General features: G+C 35.4%; 1 protein-coding gene across 2 annotated transcripts in view; it reads right to left on the bottom strand.

The window, feature by feature from the left end:
- GALNT13 (polypeptide N-acetylgalactosaminyltransferase 13) overlaps positions 1-20,282 on the bottom strand; it is a 514,019-nt gene that overhangs the window by 40,934 nt on the left and 452,803 nt on the right. For both annotated transcript variants that reach the window (XM_090267489.1, XM_090267494.1), the window contains exon 11: positions 2,588-2,686. In XM_090267489.1, coding sequence (XP_090123615.1) covers positions 2,588-2,686 — 99 coding nt within the window. The remainder of the gene's footprint in view (positions 1-2,587; positions 2,687-20,282) is intronic.

Below are 20,282 nucleotides of genomic sequence, written 5' to 3'. Positions count from 1 at the left end.
CTAGATGCTGGGAGCGAGGAGAGGAGAATATGCTTGATATATGAGTGTTTAAGGAAACTATACCCAGTAAGTACTGAGAAGTTAGTTTTTTCTTGATATTTGGAGAACTTACATAGAAAGGGAGAAATGAAGGAAGAAAAGAGGAAAGAAAGAAGAAAAGAAAGAGAAAAAGAGAGAAAGAAGGAAATAAAGAAAGATGAAAGAAAGAAAGAAAGAAAGAAAGAAAGAAAGAAAGAAAGAAAGAAAGAAAGAAAGAAAGAAAGAAAGAAAGAAAGGAAGAAAGAAAGAAAGAGAGAAAGAAAGAAAGAAAAAGAAACTACCAAAACTCCTGTACAAGGAGAAATGGTTAAGGCATAATTGTCAGCAAATATAAAGAACCTTCTTTTAGAAATGTAACTGAGTGGAAATACTAAAAAACAACATTAACATTTGTTATGACTTTTGTGTGAAAGCAGAAGAGAGAAATTTGAATATTTTTATGGATTGAGGCTACTTTTAAGAATTCAAAACTAAATAACCATAAAAATAGATGCTGCTTCCATGGTAACATGAAAGAATAGCATTAAAAAACAGGAAAGGTCGCTCTGAGAATAGAATCCTAAAATCTGGTATTTTTTCAAGTAAGTCTAAAATTTAAACATGTCCCTACTATTAATCATCCTAGAAATATTGAGTTCTACCAAAATATGGGGCATAATAGGGCTTTATGTAATGGATTAATTTGTTCATAATATGTATTTGTTAGAACAGCAGGAAAGGCAGTTTATTTTATTAAGCCTAACAATACCACAAGAAGTGTTGTGCATTTATTTTGCCTTTGGCATTAATCACTACATGAACATATTTTTTTCTCATAGAAGTCGTCGTCGGCAGCCGTCTGTCTCGAGAGACGATGGTGTAGCTTCTTAAGAGTCTATCTGCACCGCCGAGAATGGCTGTGCAGTCCGACTCGGGAGTGACATGGTATCTGTCTCCTCCCGTGTTGAATCGACATCTTGCGATGACGCTGAAGCTACAGAGCCTGGGCAGGGTGATATGGAGGGTCTGCTGTTGCCCATGCAGCAGACCCCCCCTCTCTTCGCAGCTGAAGGGTCCAAGGGAAAGACGGAGTCAATACAGCTTGGCTTCAGGTGCGCCGCAGGAGTTGCCGGTGTTGACTACAACGTCAAACCGCCTTAGGGACTCCGGCTCTGGATTTTCTGTCGGGGTTTACTCCCTTAGCCTTTCCCCTGAAGAGGTATGCCGCAAGGCAGCGGAGGTTTTTTGGAGTCAGAGTTTTCCTTCTCTGATGTGCCCTGACTGGAAGATCGAACCAGCGACACTTAGCTCGCAGGCCGACGCTCAATCCACTGAGCTAAACCAGCCAGGGCTTCTCATAGAAGTACGAAGTGACATAATTAAGAACGTAAATAATAAGTACAGAAAATAATTTATGACAATAGACCAATAAGTACTGAGTGTTTAGTACATGCTAGGCTAGTTAGTGTTAGTTGTTCTACAAATTTAGTAATCTTTAAAGAAAAAAAATTGGGGACAATGTTTCATGATTTAAAATAAAATCTACTTTACAAATAAAATATTAAAGTCAAAGACATGTAACCTACCATAATTTACCCAGGCCAGATTAATACTATAAAATGATGTTCTTTTACTCCCAACAGTTCGTTTTTCCCCAGTTTTAGTTAATTATGAAAGTAATATATATATATATATATATATATATATATATATATATATACAAAAAGCATCAGGTAAAAAGTAAAATTTCTCCTTCCAATTAAACCTTCTCACCAGAGGTAATCTATATTCCAGATAGACTACTATACATAGCTAATAGATTTTATAATAATCTATGTAAGCATAAATATGACAGATACTACATAGGGAAAAATGTTAACACATATTTTTTCATAAATGAGATCATTCAGAATAAGTATACTCTGAATTTTTATCTTCTTTTCAGTTTGTGATGACAATATATATAGACATATCAGTCATTTTGGTGGCTATGTAGTATTTATGCTATAAATACAATATGATTTATTTAAATATCCCCCTCTTGGTAAATATTTAGCTATTTCCACTGTCTATGTTATAACAGAAAGGATGCCAGTAAACATTCTTGTATGTATATTTGTAGACAAAATGAGTATTCATGGAGGTGAAAAATATTGGTCTTAATTTCTATCTTGCCATTAAATTGATAATGTAGAGACATTAGACTATCTGTAGGTATGGGGTTTTTACTTGTTCCTTTGTTTACATCATTTATGAATCTTTGAGACTGGCAACCTTGTATACCTTTGTCTTCATCTGCATATGCACGGTAAAATGAGATGGGTCTAAAATATTTGACGCTCTTCACTAACTGTAGGCTCATTGAATGAGTTGTCCTTTTAAATTCTGTAGTGCTTTCTTAAGAAACTTGTGATAATAAACTAGCTTAATTAGTTCTTAATTTGAATGCCCATTAATTTGTTAAACTAAGTCTTTATTGTTATTGACTTGTAAATGAAGGTCTAACTTGATAGTTTTCACAACAATATTTTGCCCTCAAATATGAAGCTGATAAAAAAGGAGAGTTTACCTGATTTCCTCCCATACCATGACAGTTGAATATGCCCACTTTTTCATTTTCCTTGCGGCCCATGTTGTCTAAACATTGATTAGTCTCAACATTTCTTATCTAAAGGAAACACAAAAAATCAGAAGTTAGAGACATAAGTCAGAAAATCTTTCTGATATCATCAAATTGTATATTGATAACAAAATGATACATGTTTGTAAGGAAATTTCTCTAAAAAGAACACATTGCTTTAAATATGTATTTTTCTTTCACCGTGTCCATTTTCAGACCTGTGTATGTTTCTGAACTCCTATTGAAATAAACTTGAACAGCACTGGCATTTTCATTAGCATCTAATCAAGAGGCACTACTTGTTTAAGGTATAGTATCAGAGAAGAAGGAAATATCTACATGTTACAAATTAGGAATTCTTCCCAAAATCCTTTAAAAATTAGGACAGTTTCCAAATTTCACTCAAATAACCACGGCCTATTCTTGAACTTTCTGTAGTACCATATACAAAGGAATAGAAACAAACTGGTTAAATGTTCGAATTTATGTTTTTATAGCTTGTTTCATTACTAGGTGCTTCATTTTACATATTAATAAAGATTAATTACATTGTTTATTTCTGTAACTAAAACATATTCATCCATATTTTTTCATTCTTAATGCAAGACTTGATGGAAAGCAGTTGACCCTAAGAAAAATTGTAACAAGTATAAATGATGACTTCACATTAAAAAATGTCTCCAGGCAAGATTAAATTGCTAACTGCAAACATAAGATTCTTGGTTTACAATCAAACACTGCATTAGTCCCACAACTGACATAAAGTTAATACATTTTTTATCCAAATATAATTACAAAAGCCTTTCACTGAGTTTAAAAGTGCTCTAATTACTAAATCATGTACAAATGAATGCAAAAAAGAAGAAAAAATGTTCTAACATATAAAATGTTTTCATTTTTTTTTACTTAGTCTCAACCACAAGTATATATTTACTGTACTTGTCCACTCTGCTACTAAAAAGTTATCTCTGACTCTTGTTAGGACATGTACATTTTATTGTTCATGCATATATTAATTATTTGAATATGTCTATTTAGTTATCTATGCTTTAGGTACATGTTTATTCATATTGACAGATGACTAAGAGTAAAATCTTATATTGAAGATGGATTAGGTTTATACAATGCACTTTTTTGTGTGGTTCAGAACTTCATGGTTATGTAATAGTTCCTGGAATTGGGGAAAACGATATGATTTTTATTTAAAGCCCCAATTGACAATTGAGAACAGTAGAGATAGGAATTCATATTTGATTAGAGTTGGAAAAAGCTGAGCATGGTGGCCAAACCCTGTTCCAATGCGTTGGGATTGAGAGCAGGATTATAAATGCTTTCATCAAGAAACCTGAGCAGCAAGCCATTAGAAAGGACGGAACATATTGCGAATATTAGAGGGAAAAGATATAAGCTTCATGTAGCAAAATCATGTACAATTCCCATAATGGTGGGTTGAGGGCTAAAATGTTTTCTCAGTCTGATTTAGGTTGATTCAGGTACTGGAGGAGACTGAGCCAACAGATTAAGGCTAAAGGTTTTTCAGAACCTGTAGCTGCAAAGGGCTATGAAAGTTAACAACTGATAGATGTAGTAAATCAATCTGCCTACGTTTTAAAAGGGCTGATCAATATATAACATGGAAGTTGAATTATTATTAAATTCTTTACATCAGACTTTTCTTATTAACCTTTCACACTCTTGAGAAACAATAAAATTATTTATTATTTGTCATCAAAAAGGTATAGAATAATGTAATATTATAGCACTTAGAGGAATAAATATCTCACTGAGTGAACAAAGTACAGTCCCTTCCATCATGGAGCACACATTTTAGAAAGGAGGAGTACAATACACAACTACATTTGTAATGTCAGAAGATCAAGAAGTCCTACAAAGAAATATAAAGTACAATAAGTGCAGAGAAAGCAGTGACAGAGGTTCTTTTTAGATTGGGGTCCAGGAAAGTCAACTTTGAGGAAACATTACTTGAAAAGACACCTTATTGAAGTCAGAGAGCAATCATATTTCTACCTATACAAGAGCATTCCAGACTGGGGGAACAGAGAATGGATGCTCCCTGCAGCTGAGATAACTGAATGAAATAACAGCTTAGTGATGTAGCCAGGGTTCAGGGCAGGAGGGGAAAGTTAGAGAGGTATCCAAGATGAAGTAACATAGGAACTCAAAGGCTTTTGAGAATAAGGATGACATGTCAGTTGCTTATTCTGGCTGCTATGTGGAAAATGATTAGACAGAGGCAAGAGTAAAAGCAGGAACATAAGTAATGGGACTATTGCAGTCATGACAGTAAGAAGTAATGGTTGCTTGGAATAGCAGGATAATAATGGCGATAAATAATAGGTCAAAGAGGTCAAATTTGGCATGGTTCTTAAGGTAGATCCAAGTAGGACTTGCAATTAAATTGAATGAGCTATGAGAGGAAAAAAAAAAAAAATAAGAAGCATTCCAAGGTTTTGACTTGAACAATGAGTAAATGATTCCACTTACTGGAAACAACTTTCTGAGCTTTTGTATACATTGCTAAAATATATCTGTGGTCTTTATACTTAAAAATCAAGTTAGTAGTTTTGAAATTCTTGGCCCCCAATGTTTCCTTGAGTATCTTTAAAATGTTATTCTATCTACTACCAGCATAAATAGCTGTTTTCGAAAAGCCTGATGATAATCTGGGTTTTTTTTATCCTTATTCTTATCCTTACAAATGACTATTTACCTGAATGCCAATCTGATTTTTTTTTCTTTTCTTTAAAGTCCAATAGAGTTACCACAATATACCTCAATATTATTCATTCTGGATCACTCTCAGGTCTGTGATGTCCCTTTTCAATATGTAGTTTTAATTTTATTTTCAAGAAAGTTTCCTTTTATTGGAGTTATTAATGAGAATTTTGTTTTATTGCTTTGATTTTTCTCATTGAAATATTCTATTATCTTGAGTCTTGTTGTTTACCTTCCACACACATCACTTTCTATTGAATAGTTTTTTCTTTTTTCTTTTTTATTTGAAAAAAATCCTCCTTTTCCCCTATAAAACTTTTAAGGCATTTTATCCTGGGATTATTGACTCATATGATTTTCAAGTTTAGCCTTCATTTCTAAATGGTTTTGTTCTTTAATTTTTAATTCTTTCCTTCATTTCTGGCTCTTGTTTCAAAGGTTTTTTTCAAATTTGATTTGTAGTGTTGTTTTCTATATGCATTTTATCATTATAAAATTTCATTTACCTTGTTTTGAAATCTTAGGTTACACTTTTCCCCTGCCCAATGAACACAATATTTTCCTGTGTTTGCACTGTTTGTAGAGATATTATGCTACTCTTCATGCTCTTTATTCTTATTATATTCATCTTTTTTCAATTTTTTTGCAGGCAGCCAATTTTCCCAATCTTTTTAAAGGAGAGGATTCTCTCTCTCTCTCTCTCTCTCTCTCTCTCTCTTCTTTTCGGGGGGTGGGGGTGGGGGTGATCACTTGCCCAGACATTCCCAATAAATTGGTATAAGGTATAAGCTGTCCATGAGGGTTTTTAAAATTTCCTTAGGTAATTTTAATATGCACTGAAATTTGACAACTACCATGATGGAGGTAGGTATATAGTGTCTTGATGTTAAATGGTGACATTACAATTACTTTTCACTTTGAAATAACTTCTTTTTCAGCAGTTTCCATCTAGACTGCCCAACAGACTCGCTTGGAAAGCTTTTGAAGTATTCTGATGGACCTCACCCTTACACAGTCCTATGCAAATGGTCTGAAGTAGGACACGGATACAGTTTAAAGTTCCCCAGATGATTTGAACATATAATTAGTGTTGAAACCCCTCATATCAGGAGAGCACACTAGGACACTTGGTAGCTGGAAGCCTATTTTTTAAATCATTTTAAACACTGTGCTGGTGGAAAGTTGAGGTTTTCATACCAAGGCTGACTCCTTGACTACTCAGGGGGGATGTTTAGGGATGTTTTGAGCTGTCCTTGACAGGAGATGTTTACACAGGAGACCATTTCTAACTTCTCAAGTCTATATCTCCTGTTTTTTACTTTTGGAAGACATGAAAAAAATGTCTTTTACTTTTTGAGGTCTCCTAGTTTTGTTCATCTTTTTTTCTATTTTTATCTGGACCTTCCATTTCCTTTGTTCCCATTGTCCCTACCTCCTCAATCTGGGCTTTATTTCTTCAGATTTCTCCTGAGAAGAGGCTTCAACTAGTGAGTTTTAAGAATTCACAGGTCACAATGTTCAGAGCCCTCAAACATGAGAAAGGAGACTTTTTACTGACTTATAAATTATATCACATCTCCCAGTTTTAATATGATCAAGTTGCCCTGAATCAATTCCTCATGAATATTTATTAGTAATTTGGGTGTTATCCTTGGTCTCCTTTCCATCAGACACTTTCCTACTGCAAAGATTGTAGCAATATATGGTCATATAACTGACAGCTCATATTTTGGAATTTGTGAGTACCTTGCCACCTAATTTTTTTGTCAACATTGTCCATCAATTTTTGGTTCTGTGATCCTGGATACTCCTTCTGTTTTCATGGGGGAATTCACAGACATTCAAACACTATGTCATTGCTGTCACTATTTTTCAGAATTCCTGATACATTCATTTTGAGGACTGCAAGGAAAGAAGCCTGCTATGTTTTGATATGTTCTAACTTTTATACAGTGGTTTAGTAGTTTCTGTAGAAGTAATATTACTTGTCTCTTAGGATGTGGCAGATATTCAGATACAATATAGGAACTCAAGTCTAGTCTGGTGAGGTTGGCTGGACATGGGATCTGGGAGACAAGAAATAGACAGAAGTCAGTGGTTTGGGACAGATGTCAGAGGAGACAGTGGAGACAACCACCACCACTGCAATAATAACTCTCAATTATGAAATGTATGTGCCATTTTCTATTCCAAGCTCTTCTGTATAACAGCTAATTAACATTTATAATCAACCTTTAGATACAATGAAGTTAAGTAATTTTTCCAAATATGGAATTGAAAGTTTCTATAATGAGTTTGGGAACTGCCCAACCCTGACATCTAGAGAGGCACACAGAATTTATCAGAAAGGAGGCCTAGAACGAGTGAGGGAGAATCAAGTTCTAGTTGACTAGAAATAAGGGTAATGATAGGTAATCTGGACAATGGTGAAGACACATGGACTAAGACATATGGAAGCTGACTGGCTAGGATCAGCTCTGGGGACCACAGTAAAAATAGAAGTAAGGTTTTCTTCACATTGAGTGCCACACTGATGGGCTGAGGTCACATAATAATTCCTGGCAATGGCCAGGATGACACTGGATACACACAGGATGGGGCATAGAGTGTCAGGGAACAGGGGTATCAATCACTACCCATCTTTAAAAAATAGAAGAAACACATTATAGGAATACAGACAATATCTGAAAAGTTTCTGTCACTAGGCCTATGATATCCAGATTTAAAAAGAAAACTCCATACCCACCAAGAAGGCAGGTTGGTTTATATAAGATTATTCTCAAGTTAGTGAGCCCAACACTATGAGAATTTGCAACACTTTCTTCAAAACATAAAAATGTCACTAGTGTGTTCTGAGAATCCTGAAAAAGAAAATCCTAATTCAAATGATAAGATATTGGCATATAAGAAGTTCAAACTATGCATGTCACCTTTTGATATTCAAAGGATGGTCAGATTTAGGATAATCTTGTATAATTTTTAAATCAAAACCTGTCTAAGAACAGCCTGGGACCTTAATCAAAGAGTGTTGTTTAAGCAAATAAAAGAAATTTTAGAAAAGACCCTGATCTTGTCACTGGTACCTGATAATACCAAATTGCTTGGTCATGCCATTAAAAATATCTAGGCACCAATCACTGAAGAAGTTTGGTAGAAACTCCTCACTGAGTTTGTTCTATGATTTGTATCAATGTAATTATAGCACACTTTTAGTTCTGAGGTCTGAAATATTCTTTTGACTCATACTTCATGTTATAAGACTTTTTCTAAATGTTTCTACTGATCATCTTTTGCTCCCTCTGCTGGATTTTAATAGCAAGCAACCATGAGAACTCCAATTCTAAAAAGAGGCACATATTCCCTCCTATCATGCCAACCTTTACATTTCAAAACTAACATGTGAAATTCATTCCAAAGATAAAGAGTCTAAACCTAAACTAGTTTGTTTTGTTTTAATTACTCCAGTACTTGCTTATCCTTCAATTGCACATTATGTTCCTCGTCATTATTTTACCTGTCAACTCCATTTGATTTTTCTTAACCTTCATAAAGAAGGATATAGGCATGTGTGGGAGCACATTCAGGCCTACACTGGACTGCGCTCGCGGAAGCCCATTCACCCTGCTCACCCTGGGTTGTGGCTGAGGGAGGTGAAGTGAACTAGAGGCACTTTGGAAAAGTTTTGGGTGCGAGCTTTGGAGAAAGAGCTGCGGGAGCAGCAGACTGAATCCCAGTATAGACTCATCCCCACTGCTATAGGAGAAATCTTTTAAGCAGACTACTCCTCTCCAAGTGGCATCAGCTGGAGGGTGAGCAGTAGCCCCTCCTGGAGAAATTACTCAGCCCTGCTTCCCATGATGCTTAAACCTGACTGCAGATTACAGAGCGACTAGAGCAAAAAACAACTGAAAGAGACTGACATAGGCAGTAGAATGGTAGTAGGCTTGAATAGGCTGCATAGGTCTAGGCTGGGACATCAGGGGTGGATCCAGAAAGAGAAGAAGGTGGAAAGAAAATGGATACACAAAGACCAATTCCACTGAGATCAAAAGGAAGATTCTGTCTCCTGCATATCCTTTTAACAATCATCTTTGTCCTCATAGTCTATGCATTATAAAGAACTAGTCTTTATATTATAGTTTATTTCAAATCTCATATTTTGATTCTCCCTTTTCTCAATTATACCATCTGATTTCCTATTTTTGTTTTAAATTTTATATTTTCTCTGAATACAAGTAATTTCCAATCTGCATCCATTATTTATAACCTCTCCAGCCTCTCCATACCATTTTCCTTATCATCAGTCACCTCACATTCTTTTTTCCATCATAAAATACACTTACTCTCTCTCCAGCTTGATTTATCAGTGTCAGTGAGTGGGAGAGGGAGGTAGAGGTGAAATTCCTGAAACTTTATTCATAGGTCTTCAGTATTCTACTATTTCATATTTCAAACTTCTCATCCTCTTCTCCTACTCCACCTGTACCTTCCTCCAGCCCTTTCCTTCTTTCATTTTAAATTTGAATTTTTCCCTATCTTAGCCTAGTTTTCATTCCTCACTCTTAGTATTCCTTCTCCCTCTATCTTCTCAAAATCACTTCTATTTCTTCTAGATATCTCCCAAGCTTCTTTCTCTCTTTTTTTTTTTAATGCTTACTCCCATCCCATCTATATTAATCTCAGCTCATAGGTTATTGACAGTGCTGTGGTAAACTTTTTCTCTGCACTGGTGCTTATTTTTTTCTTCTCATTCATCTACCTTATTTTTGGGTGTGTGTGTGTGTTTGTTCTCACACATAGACACTATATTTATAGTACAACTTCTGTTTAAACCTAATACTACATGTTTCCCCTTTATTAATTCATTCTGCCTTCTACCCTCCCTTTTTCCTATGATATAAATTTTACTTTCTTTCTCTCGTTGCCTTGTCCTACTCCATACTACTTATTACAGCTCTTTCTTCTCCCCTCTCAAAAATCACCTTCCTTTCAGTTAGTCCATTCTTATTTGTTTTTCCTTTCCTATAATATCTTAATCTCTATACACCCTTATTAATACTGGCTCATTTGCAGTGATATGTTGATCAAGGGTGGGGTTACATTTGGGATTGTGGGATTCTTGCCTGGACTTGTGGCTTTGTTTTAGCAGCAATTCAACTTTTTACAAGACAAGGTGGGTGGAGTGACTCTCAGTCAGCTAACTGGAGGGAAGGACCCACCAAAGAGCAACACAATAACAACAAAAACCAAAATACTACCAGAGAGTCCAAATAAAAGGCCTAGAGGTCATCCCAAGAGCATCAAGTTCAGGAGATCCAGGAGCCTGCACCACTGAATCTCACAGGATTCTTACCATGGAAGCTCACAGCATAAAGGCAGGAAATAAAAGCAAACCAATCTAAGAGGCAGAACCAAACAAGAAGAGCCACATAAAACAGGGAGATGAACAAACAACACCTCAACAAAAGGAAAGGAGGAATTCTTAGAAGGAGGAATAGATGAAATAGAGGCAAGCAAACTATCAGACATGGAATTCAAAACAATGGTAGTGAGGAAGCTAAATGAACTCAACAAACTCAGAGAAAACTATAACAAACTCCAGGGAAACTACAAAGAACTTCAGGGAAGCAATAAGGAACTTACTGAGAACTACATCCACATGAAAAAGGACATAGAAACTATCAATAAGAGCCATGAAGAAATGAAGAATACAATTTTTGAACAGAAGAACACAGTAGAAGGAATCAAAAGTAGGCTAAATGAAAAAGAGGATCATATCAGTGAGCTAGAGGACAACATAGAAAAAAAAAAAAAAATCCCAGACAGTGCAACAAAATTAAAAGACTGAAAAAGAAGGAAAAGGGTTTAAGAGAACTTCAGGAAAACATCAAATGCTACAACATCCATATCACAAGGATACCAGAAGGAGAAGAAGAGGAGCAAGAGATAAAAAACCTGATTGAAAAAGTAATGACAGAAAACTTCCCAAACATGAGGAGAGAAAAAGTCGCATAAGTACAGGAAGCACACAGGGTCCCAATGAAGATGAAACCAAGGAGGTCCACTCCAAGGCACATCATAATTAAAATGGCAACATTCAAAGACAAAGAGAGAATCCTAAAGGCAGCAAGAGAAAAACAGCAAATAACATACAAGGGAGCTCTGTTAAGGCTATCACCTGATTTCTCAACAGAAACACTACAAGCCAAAAGGGAATGGCAAAAAATGTTTCAAGCAATAAAAAACAAAGGCCTACAACAAAGACTACTCTACCCAGCAAGGCTCTCTTTCAAAATGGAAGGAGAAATAAGGAGTTTCCCAGACAAAGGAAGACTAAAAGAATACATTACACCAAACCATTATTGCAAGAAATGCTAAAGGGCCTGCTTGAAGAAGAAGAAAGAGAGTGAGAGCGAGAGCGAGAGAGAGAGAGAGAGAGAGAGAGAGAGAGAGAGAGAGAGAGAGAGAGAGAGAACAAAAATACAAAGAGAAAAAGTCACAATGAATAAATTCATATTAATAATAAGCTTAAATGTAAATGGATTAAATGCTCCAATCAAAAGAATAGGGTAGTAGAATGGATATGAAAACATGACCCACATATATGCTGTCTACAAGAGACCAACCTCAAAACAAAAGATCTATACAGACTGAAAGTGAAGGGATGGGAGAAAGTATTTCAAATAAATGAACATAAAAAAAAAGCTAGAGTAGCAATAGTTATATCAGACAAAATTGAATTCACAACAAAGGCCATAAAAAGAGACAAAAAAGAACATTTCATAATACTCAAGGAAAAAGTCAATCAAGACGATATAAACCTGGTAAACATATACGAATCCAACATAGGAGCACCCAAATAATAAGTGAAATCTTGGAAGACTATAAGAAAGATATTGACAGCAACACCCTCATAGTAGGGGACTTTAACACCCTATTGTCAACAATGGACAGATTGTCAAAGCAAAAAACACCAAGGATATTGTGGCACTGAACAACACTCTAGATCAAATGGACTTAATTGATATAGATAGAACTTTTCACCCCAAAGAAGCAAAATATGCACTCTTTTCAAGTGTCCATGGAACATTTTCAAAGATAGACCACATGGTAGGACACAAACCAAGCCTCAACAAATTCAAGGAAATTGAAATTATATCAAGCATCTTCTTAGATCACAATGGCTTGAAACTGGAAATCAACCTCAAGAAAAAAACTAAAAAATATTCAAACTTGTGGAGAATGAATAACGTGTCATTAAATAATGTATGTGTTAACAATGACAACAAGGAAGAAATCAAAGTTTCTGGAAACAAATGATAATGAACACACAACAGCCCAAAACCAAACCTATGGGACACAGTGAAGACAGTCCAGAGAGGAAAGTTCCCAGCAATACAGACCCACCTAAAAAAGATAGAAGAATCTCAAATAAAAAATCTAACCCTACAGCTATAAGAACTAGAAGAACACCAACAAACAAAGCCCAGAGAGAGTAGAAGGAAGGAAATCATCAAGATCAGAGTAGAATTAAAAGACATGGAAACTAAACAAATAATTCAAAAGATAAATAAAACCAGGAATTGGTTCTTGGAAAAGATAAACAAAATCACCAAGCCTTTAGCCAGGCCATCAAGAAAAAAAGAGAGAGTACCCAAATAAACAAAATCAGAAATGAAGGAGGAGAAATCACAACCAATACCACAGAAATACAAAGGATCATAAGAAATTACTACAAATAACTGTATGGCAAGAAATTTGACAACCTAGATGAAATGGACAAATTTCTGGAAACATATAATCTTCCAAAAGTGAATCAATAACAAGCAGAAATCTTGAATAGACCCATAACACCTAGTGAAATTGAAGCAGTAATCAAAAAACTCCTGGCACACAAAAGCTCTTGACCAGATGGCTTCACAGGTAAATTTTATAAAACATTTATGGAAGAATTAACTTTTATCCTTCTCAAACTATTCTAAAAAATTCAAGGAGAGGGAAGGCTCCCAAACTCTTCTTTGAAGCCAGTATTACTCTAATTCTGAAACCAGGTCAAGACACAAGAAAGAAAGAAAACTGCAGGCCAATATCGCTGATGAACATGTATGCTAAAATTCTCAATAAAATATTGGCAAACTGGATCCAGCAACAAAGAGATCATACACCACAATCAAGTGGGATTCATCCCAGGAATGCGAGGATGGTACAATATTTGCAAATCAATAAACATAATACACCACATAAACAAAATGAAAGACAAAAACCACATGATCATATCAATAGATGCAGAAAAAGCATTTGATAAAGTACAGCACCCATTTATGATGAAAACACTCAGAAAAATGTGAATAGAGGGGGTATACCTCAACATAATAAAGGCCATATGTGAGAAACCTGAAGCCAACATCATATTCAATGTCAAAAACTGAAAGCATTCCCCATAAGATCAGGAACAAGACAAGGATGTCCACTCTCTCCAATCCTATACAACATAGTCTTGGAAGTTCTAGTTGCAGCTATCAGACAATAAAAAGAAACAAAAGGCATCCAAATTGGAAAAGAGGAAGTAAACTGTTATTACTTGCAGATGACATGATAGTGTACATTGAAAACCATATAGGCTCCGCAAAAAAAAGCTACTTGACCTAATAAGTGAATTTGGCAAACTAGCAGGATACAAAGTCAATATTCAGAAATTGAAGGCACTTCTGTACATCAACAATAAAATATCAGAGATCGAAACTAGAAAAAAAAATCCCATTTACTACAGCAACAAGAAAAACAAAGTATTTAGGAATAAACTTAATCAAGGAGATAAAATGACCTGTACTCAGAAAACTACATAACACTGAAGAAAGAAATCAAGGCATACACAAACAAATGGAAGTATATACCATGTTCATGGATGGAAAGAATCAACATCATTAAAATGTCCATACTACCCAAAGCAGTTTATAGATTCAAAGTAATCCCTATTAAAATACCAATGACATATTTCACAGACCTAGAACAAATACTTCAAAAATTTATATGGAACCAAAAAAGACCTCAAATAGCCATGGCAATCTTGAGGAAGAAGAACATAGTAGGAGGAATCACAACATCTGATATCAAACTATACTACAGAGCTACTGTAATCAGAACAGTCTGATAATGGCATAAGAGCAGACATATAGATCAATGGAACAGAACAGAGAGCTCAGAAATAAACCCAGATCTATATGGTCAACTAATATTTAACGAAGGGGGAAGGAATATAAAATGGAGTGAAAAGAGCATCTTCAAGAAATGGTGTTGGGAGAACTAGACAGGGATGTGCAAAAAATGAAAGAGAGCACCAACTTATACCACATACCAGAATAAACTCAAGATGGATAAAAGACTTAAATGTAAGCTGTGACACCATAAAAGTCCTAGAAGAAAACATAGGCAGGAAAATTTCAAATATCCCACGTAGCAATATTTTCACCAATATAGCTCCTAAGGCAAGGGAAATAAAGGAAAGAATAAACAAATGGGACTACATTAGACTAAAGAGTTTCTGTTCAGCTAAAGAAAACATCAGCAAGATGAAAAGGGAATCAACCATATGGGAAAACATATTTGCCAATGATACCTCAGACAATGGGTTGATCTCCAAAATATATAAAGAACTTATATGGCCAAGAAGATGGCCAACACAATTAAAAAATGGGCAAAGGACCTGAACAAACACTTCTCCAAAGAGGACATACAGAGGGTCCATAGACATATGAAAGAAAGCTCAACATCACTAGCCACCAGAGAGATGCAAATTAAAACCACAGTGAGATATCACTTTACATCAGTCAGAATGGCCATCATTAACACATCAACGAACAATAAGTGCTGGTGGGATGTGGAGAAAAAGGAACCCTAGTGCACTGTTGGTGGGAATGTAGACTGGTGGAGCCACTATGGAAAATGGTATAGAATTTCCTCAAAAAACTAAAAATGTAACTGCCTTTTGATCCAGTATTTCCATTGCTAGGATTATACCCAAAGAATCCTGAAATACCAATTTAAAAGAACCTACACACCTCCATGTTCATGGCAGCACTATTTATAATAGCCAAGTGCTGGAAACAGCCTAAGTGCCCATCAGTAAATGAGTGGATCAAAAAACGGTGGTACATTTACACAACAGAATACTATGCAGCAGAAAGAAAGAAGGAACTCCTACAATTGCGACAACATGGATGGAACTAGAGAATTTTGCTTAGCAAAATAAGTCAGACTATGAAAGACAAATACCATATGATATCACCTAATACAGGCAACTAATGAACAACACAAATAAATGAGAAAAACTGAACCAGAAGGATATAATATAAACAAGGAGGAGACTAACATTGACCATGGGGGAGGGGGGATGAGGTGAAGTCGGGTAAAAAGGGGAAGGGTCTAGTCAAGCAACTGATATAAGTGACCCATGGACATGGACAATGGGTTGGGGATTGACTGTGGGAAAAGGGGTGGGCAGGGTCAGGGGGAGAAATAAGGAAAAAAGTGGGACAACTGTAATAGAAAAGCAATAAGTCAAAAAAAAAAAAAAAAAAAAAGGAGATAGGCCCATTTATAATAAATTCCAGAGTTTCCATATTATAATTGTTGCAGTGAATATGCATTTAAGCATATTTTCTCTTTGCCGAATTGCGAATAAATCAGAGATGTGTGAAAAATCTATGTTTAACCAATCCAAGTTGACTTTGGTTTAGAATGCCCTGATTAATGACTGTGAGATTTAAAAATTATGAAATGTGATATCTTAACCCCATTTCACCAAAAAAGTAAATAAGAGAAGAAATTAAACAATTTTACTTATTTTGATGAATAACAAGAACAAACATGAATCCTGGGAAAACTCAGTATGTACCTGACTTGCACATAGTTTGTCAGAGTTGTTTGTTCCAATACATATTTGAGTAATAAAATTAGAATTAGTTCTAGCTCAATTATCAGCAATGTGAACTAAAAATATTTTTCAGGTATACACTCACTCACTTTGTTCACAGGTGAGTCAATCAGCCCAACTTCTTTAAAGTTAACATCTAATGACAGTAACATATTCTGTCTGTACATATGCATGCTCAGTTACACTGGCATGAAAAGTAGCTACTTAGGTACAAAGCATTTTGGAAATATAATAATAGGCAGAGAGAATGCCCCCATTTGTGTAAGTCATCTAAAATGACGCTTTCTCACTGGTTATCCTATTAAAGGGTCAAGAAGATTGAGAATCTATAAATAGATTGATCTTCTGATTACCCACAGAGAGGAAGAAACTTGAAGCATTTTAGCTTCTGCATTTGGTAGTAACTGATTATACCCTGAATCCCTTCAGCCTAGCAGCTTCGCAGATGTTCATTTTTAGTAACCTAAATTTGCTTTTTAGCAATATTTAGGGATACAGTGCCAATATGTGCCAACACCTTAACTAGTTGCTGTGGTTAAAGGATACAAGAGGAAGAAGTGCTGAGGTCAAGTAGGTAACATACAATGTATAGAATAATGTCTAAACATTGTCAAGTCAACAATGCAAATTTTCAGTCACAAGAATTAAGTCACTTGGCTCCAGAAATCCTCTTCTTCCTCTTGCCCTCTGACGTACTTGTCTTCTATATATCTCATGATATTTTTTTTTCTTTTTCTCCAAATTGCTGGTCTGCCATAGGCCACAACTCTGGTGTGAGAGATTACTGCATTAAAATGTCATTTTTCAATGTTAAACTTGAATTAGCCTTTATATTTACAAGATCAAAACCTGGCATGCTAAATCTACATAAGCTAAAGGGCTACTTAAGAGAGAATTTAATGCTGCAAAGAGTTTCACTTCCTTATTCCATTATGATCTGCTTACTAAGTCTAAAAGGCACATGCTTCATTAAGCTACTTAAAGGTTTTAGTTCAAAGCAATTGCACAACTTTTAACTTCCCTTTAAAAATTGCATGAAATTCATGAGCTGGGTAAAGTAATATTTCAATTACCTGAGTAAAATAAAAACATAAGAAGTTAAGATATAACCATCTGACATCAATAATTCTACTGCTGATTATTTTGGAGGCTATGTACAATGAGAAACTAAATACCACATTTGCCTCTACTAGCACAGCTAGGAAAATTTTTAAAAATAACAGGGAAATGTATATTCACCAGTACATTGCAATATTAAATACATAGGCATTGAGAAATAGTGAAACTTAAAGAAATTGTATTAAATCTTAACAATTTCATTTGCAATTAAATGAGGAGTACATATGAATACACTATAATGAGAAAATTTTGTTGTCTGGATAAGTAGCTTGGACATGTGATATCTCTGATAAAGAGCTTTAAGTAAATAACTGTTGTCCATTAACAGTTCATCACAAACTATATCAAAATGTCCATCTTAAATTATGCATATGTGATTATGCAAAATTGGGAAGTAGTGCTCGTTGCTCAGTGAATTTGTCCTTCCATTTCCATGGAAACAGTTGCTACATTGCTTCTCTTTAAGACTGGTTTTTAAAGTAGAAAAGTATAGTACATTAATATCCTAGGAAATTAAAAACTTATATCTCACAGATTTTTTAATTTGTTGGGTTTTTGAAATAGCAGTTCATAGTATACCTCTACCCTATATAATGACTTATTTGACTTTGCACCCTTGTCATACAATACAGGTTCCAGCTCAAGCCATTTTTTAATAATCATTTTGAATAAATAAAATATAATAATATAATCTATTTTATTTACATAGTTATAAGAAAGTAAGAGCTTTAGTGTCATACTAAATTCGTACTGAATCCTGACTTGAATAGTTAGCTAGTTCTATGACTCATAGGTTAATCACATAAATTTTCTACATGTCAGTTTCCATATCAAATGGGGGATATAACAAAACCCAAATCATGTAGTTGTGGTTTTTAAAAGATATAGTTGAAATAAAGCATCTAGAATAATGTTTGACATAGTAAGAAATTAATAAATGGTAACAATAATAATTACAATAACTATACTGGTGCTACCACTGTTTCTTGCCCAGCATCGTGCTAGTTGCTCTATATCTTCAATCATCACTGGGATGCTGTATGATATTCTTCATCTGCTGATAGGTACCAGAGAGATACCTAGTGTCACTCAAATTGTAAACTGTGAGGTCTAATTTTAAACCCTCCCCTGCTTGTTTTGAAGGCCTTGGTTTTTTTATTTTATTTTATTTTATTTTCAGTAGTGCATGCTGCCTCTTCTGGATATGTTTCAAAAATCCAGAAAGGCACAATATCTCTCTTTTAAAAGCTTTTCAAATTATTTCTATATATTAAAATATGACCACCTGATCCATTACAGAAGATAGCTAATTCAAATCAGTAGGCTATACAAAAAAGTTTGCCCACACTATACTCTATTTTTACTTTCTTAGAAAGTAAATTAATTAGGTTTCCTTGATGTAGTACAGGAAAGCATAAAATTGGATTTTTAACATGGTAGTAAACATCTAGGTTCCAATTTGGAGCCCTGAATCCTCCTCAAGAGTCACCTGGGTGACCCTAGAGAATTTCCTAAACATCCTCTTGACTCACTTCTGTCTTGCTATATGCCCTGGACATACCTCCTCTTGGAAAAAGTAATCATGTTTACTCATCAGCTGGGTCCGTTCACTATAATGAGAGAAATACTCTACTACAAGAATTAAAAAACTCAATTTTTCTAAGGTACGGGCAGGTTCATGATTGTTCAAACAAACTTTTCAGTCGTCGTTGGTAGCCGTCCGTCTCGAGAGACGATGGTGTAGCTTCTTAAGAGTCTATCTGCACCGCCGAGAATGGCTGTGCAGTCCAACTCGGGAGTGACACGGTATCTGTCTCCTCCCGTGTTGAATCGACATCTTGCGATGACGCTGGAGTGTCCTCTCCAGTGAAGCTGAAGCTACAGAGCCTGGGCAGGGTGATATGGAGGGTCTGCTGTTGCCCATGCAGCAGACCCCCCGTCTCTTCGCAGCTGAAGGATCCAAGGGAAAGACGGAGTCAATACAGCTTGGCTTCAGGTGCGCCGCAGGAGTTGCCGGTGTTGACTACAACGTCAAACCGCCTTAGGGACTCCGGTTCCGGATTTTCTGTCGGGGTTTACTCCCTTAGCCTTTCCCCTGAAGAGGTATGCCGCAAGGCAGCGGAGGTTTTTTGGAATCAGAGTTTTCCTTCTCTGATGTGCCCTGACTGGAAGATCGAACCAGCGACACTTAGCTCGCAGGCCGACGCTCAATCCACTGAGCCAAACCAGCCAGGGAATAACTTTTCAGTAAAGAAATGAGAATATTAAATATTTTATTGGGGATCTCCAGTAGAACCAGATTATAATAACTAGCATGAAAACACTGCTCAAGTTTAAAAAGCACACTCTCTCATATATTTTATGTATTGAATATAAATCCCTGTCACATTGGTACTGACATGGGATATTACATATTTGAAAACAGTGCCAACAACAATCCTCCCACAAAAACAAACAAAAAAGTGAATAATACCGCAAGGCACAAGTCCTATAAGTGACTAAATCACACCCAGAAAGTGATGCATTTAGCATTATTGCATACGAATCTTTGCACTACATTATTCATTTTAAGGTTAAATATCTGCAAATTGAAAAATTCTACAGAGATACTTATATGGCTAATGAGGAAGTCGGGATTTGTCAAAAAGTATATGAATTTGGCACAGAAAAACACCCTCTCATAACAATTCACTAGGGATTCATTCTGTTTGATTCTTTTTTTTTCTTTATTTACTAGTTAATCGTAAGTAAATTATATTTATATATTAAAGTTACAAAGTGGATAGTTACAAAACATTTTTTTGGCAAACAAACCAAAAAAGTATGAACTCAAACTCTATAAATTTTCAGATCTCC

The sequence above is a fragment of the Furipterus horrens genome, unplaced genomic scaffold (assembly GCF_987537825.1).
Source record: "Furipterus horrens unplaced genomic scaffold, mFurHor1.1.pri manual_scaffold_1, whole genome shotgun sequence".
NCBI classification, from domain to species: Eukaryota; Metazoa; Chordata; class Mammalia; order Chiroptera; family Furipteridae; genus Furipterus; species Furipterus horrens.
Note: the sequence above shows the minus strand (reverse complement) of the source record. Positions and strands in the feature narration are given on the sequence as shown.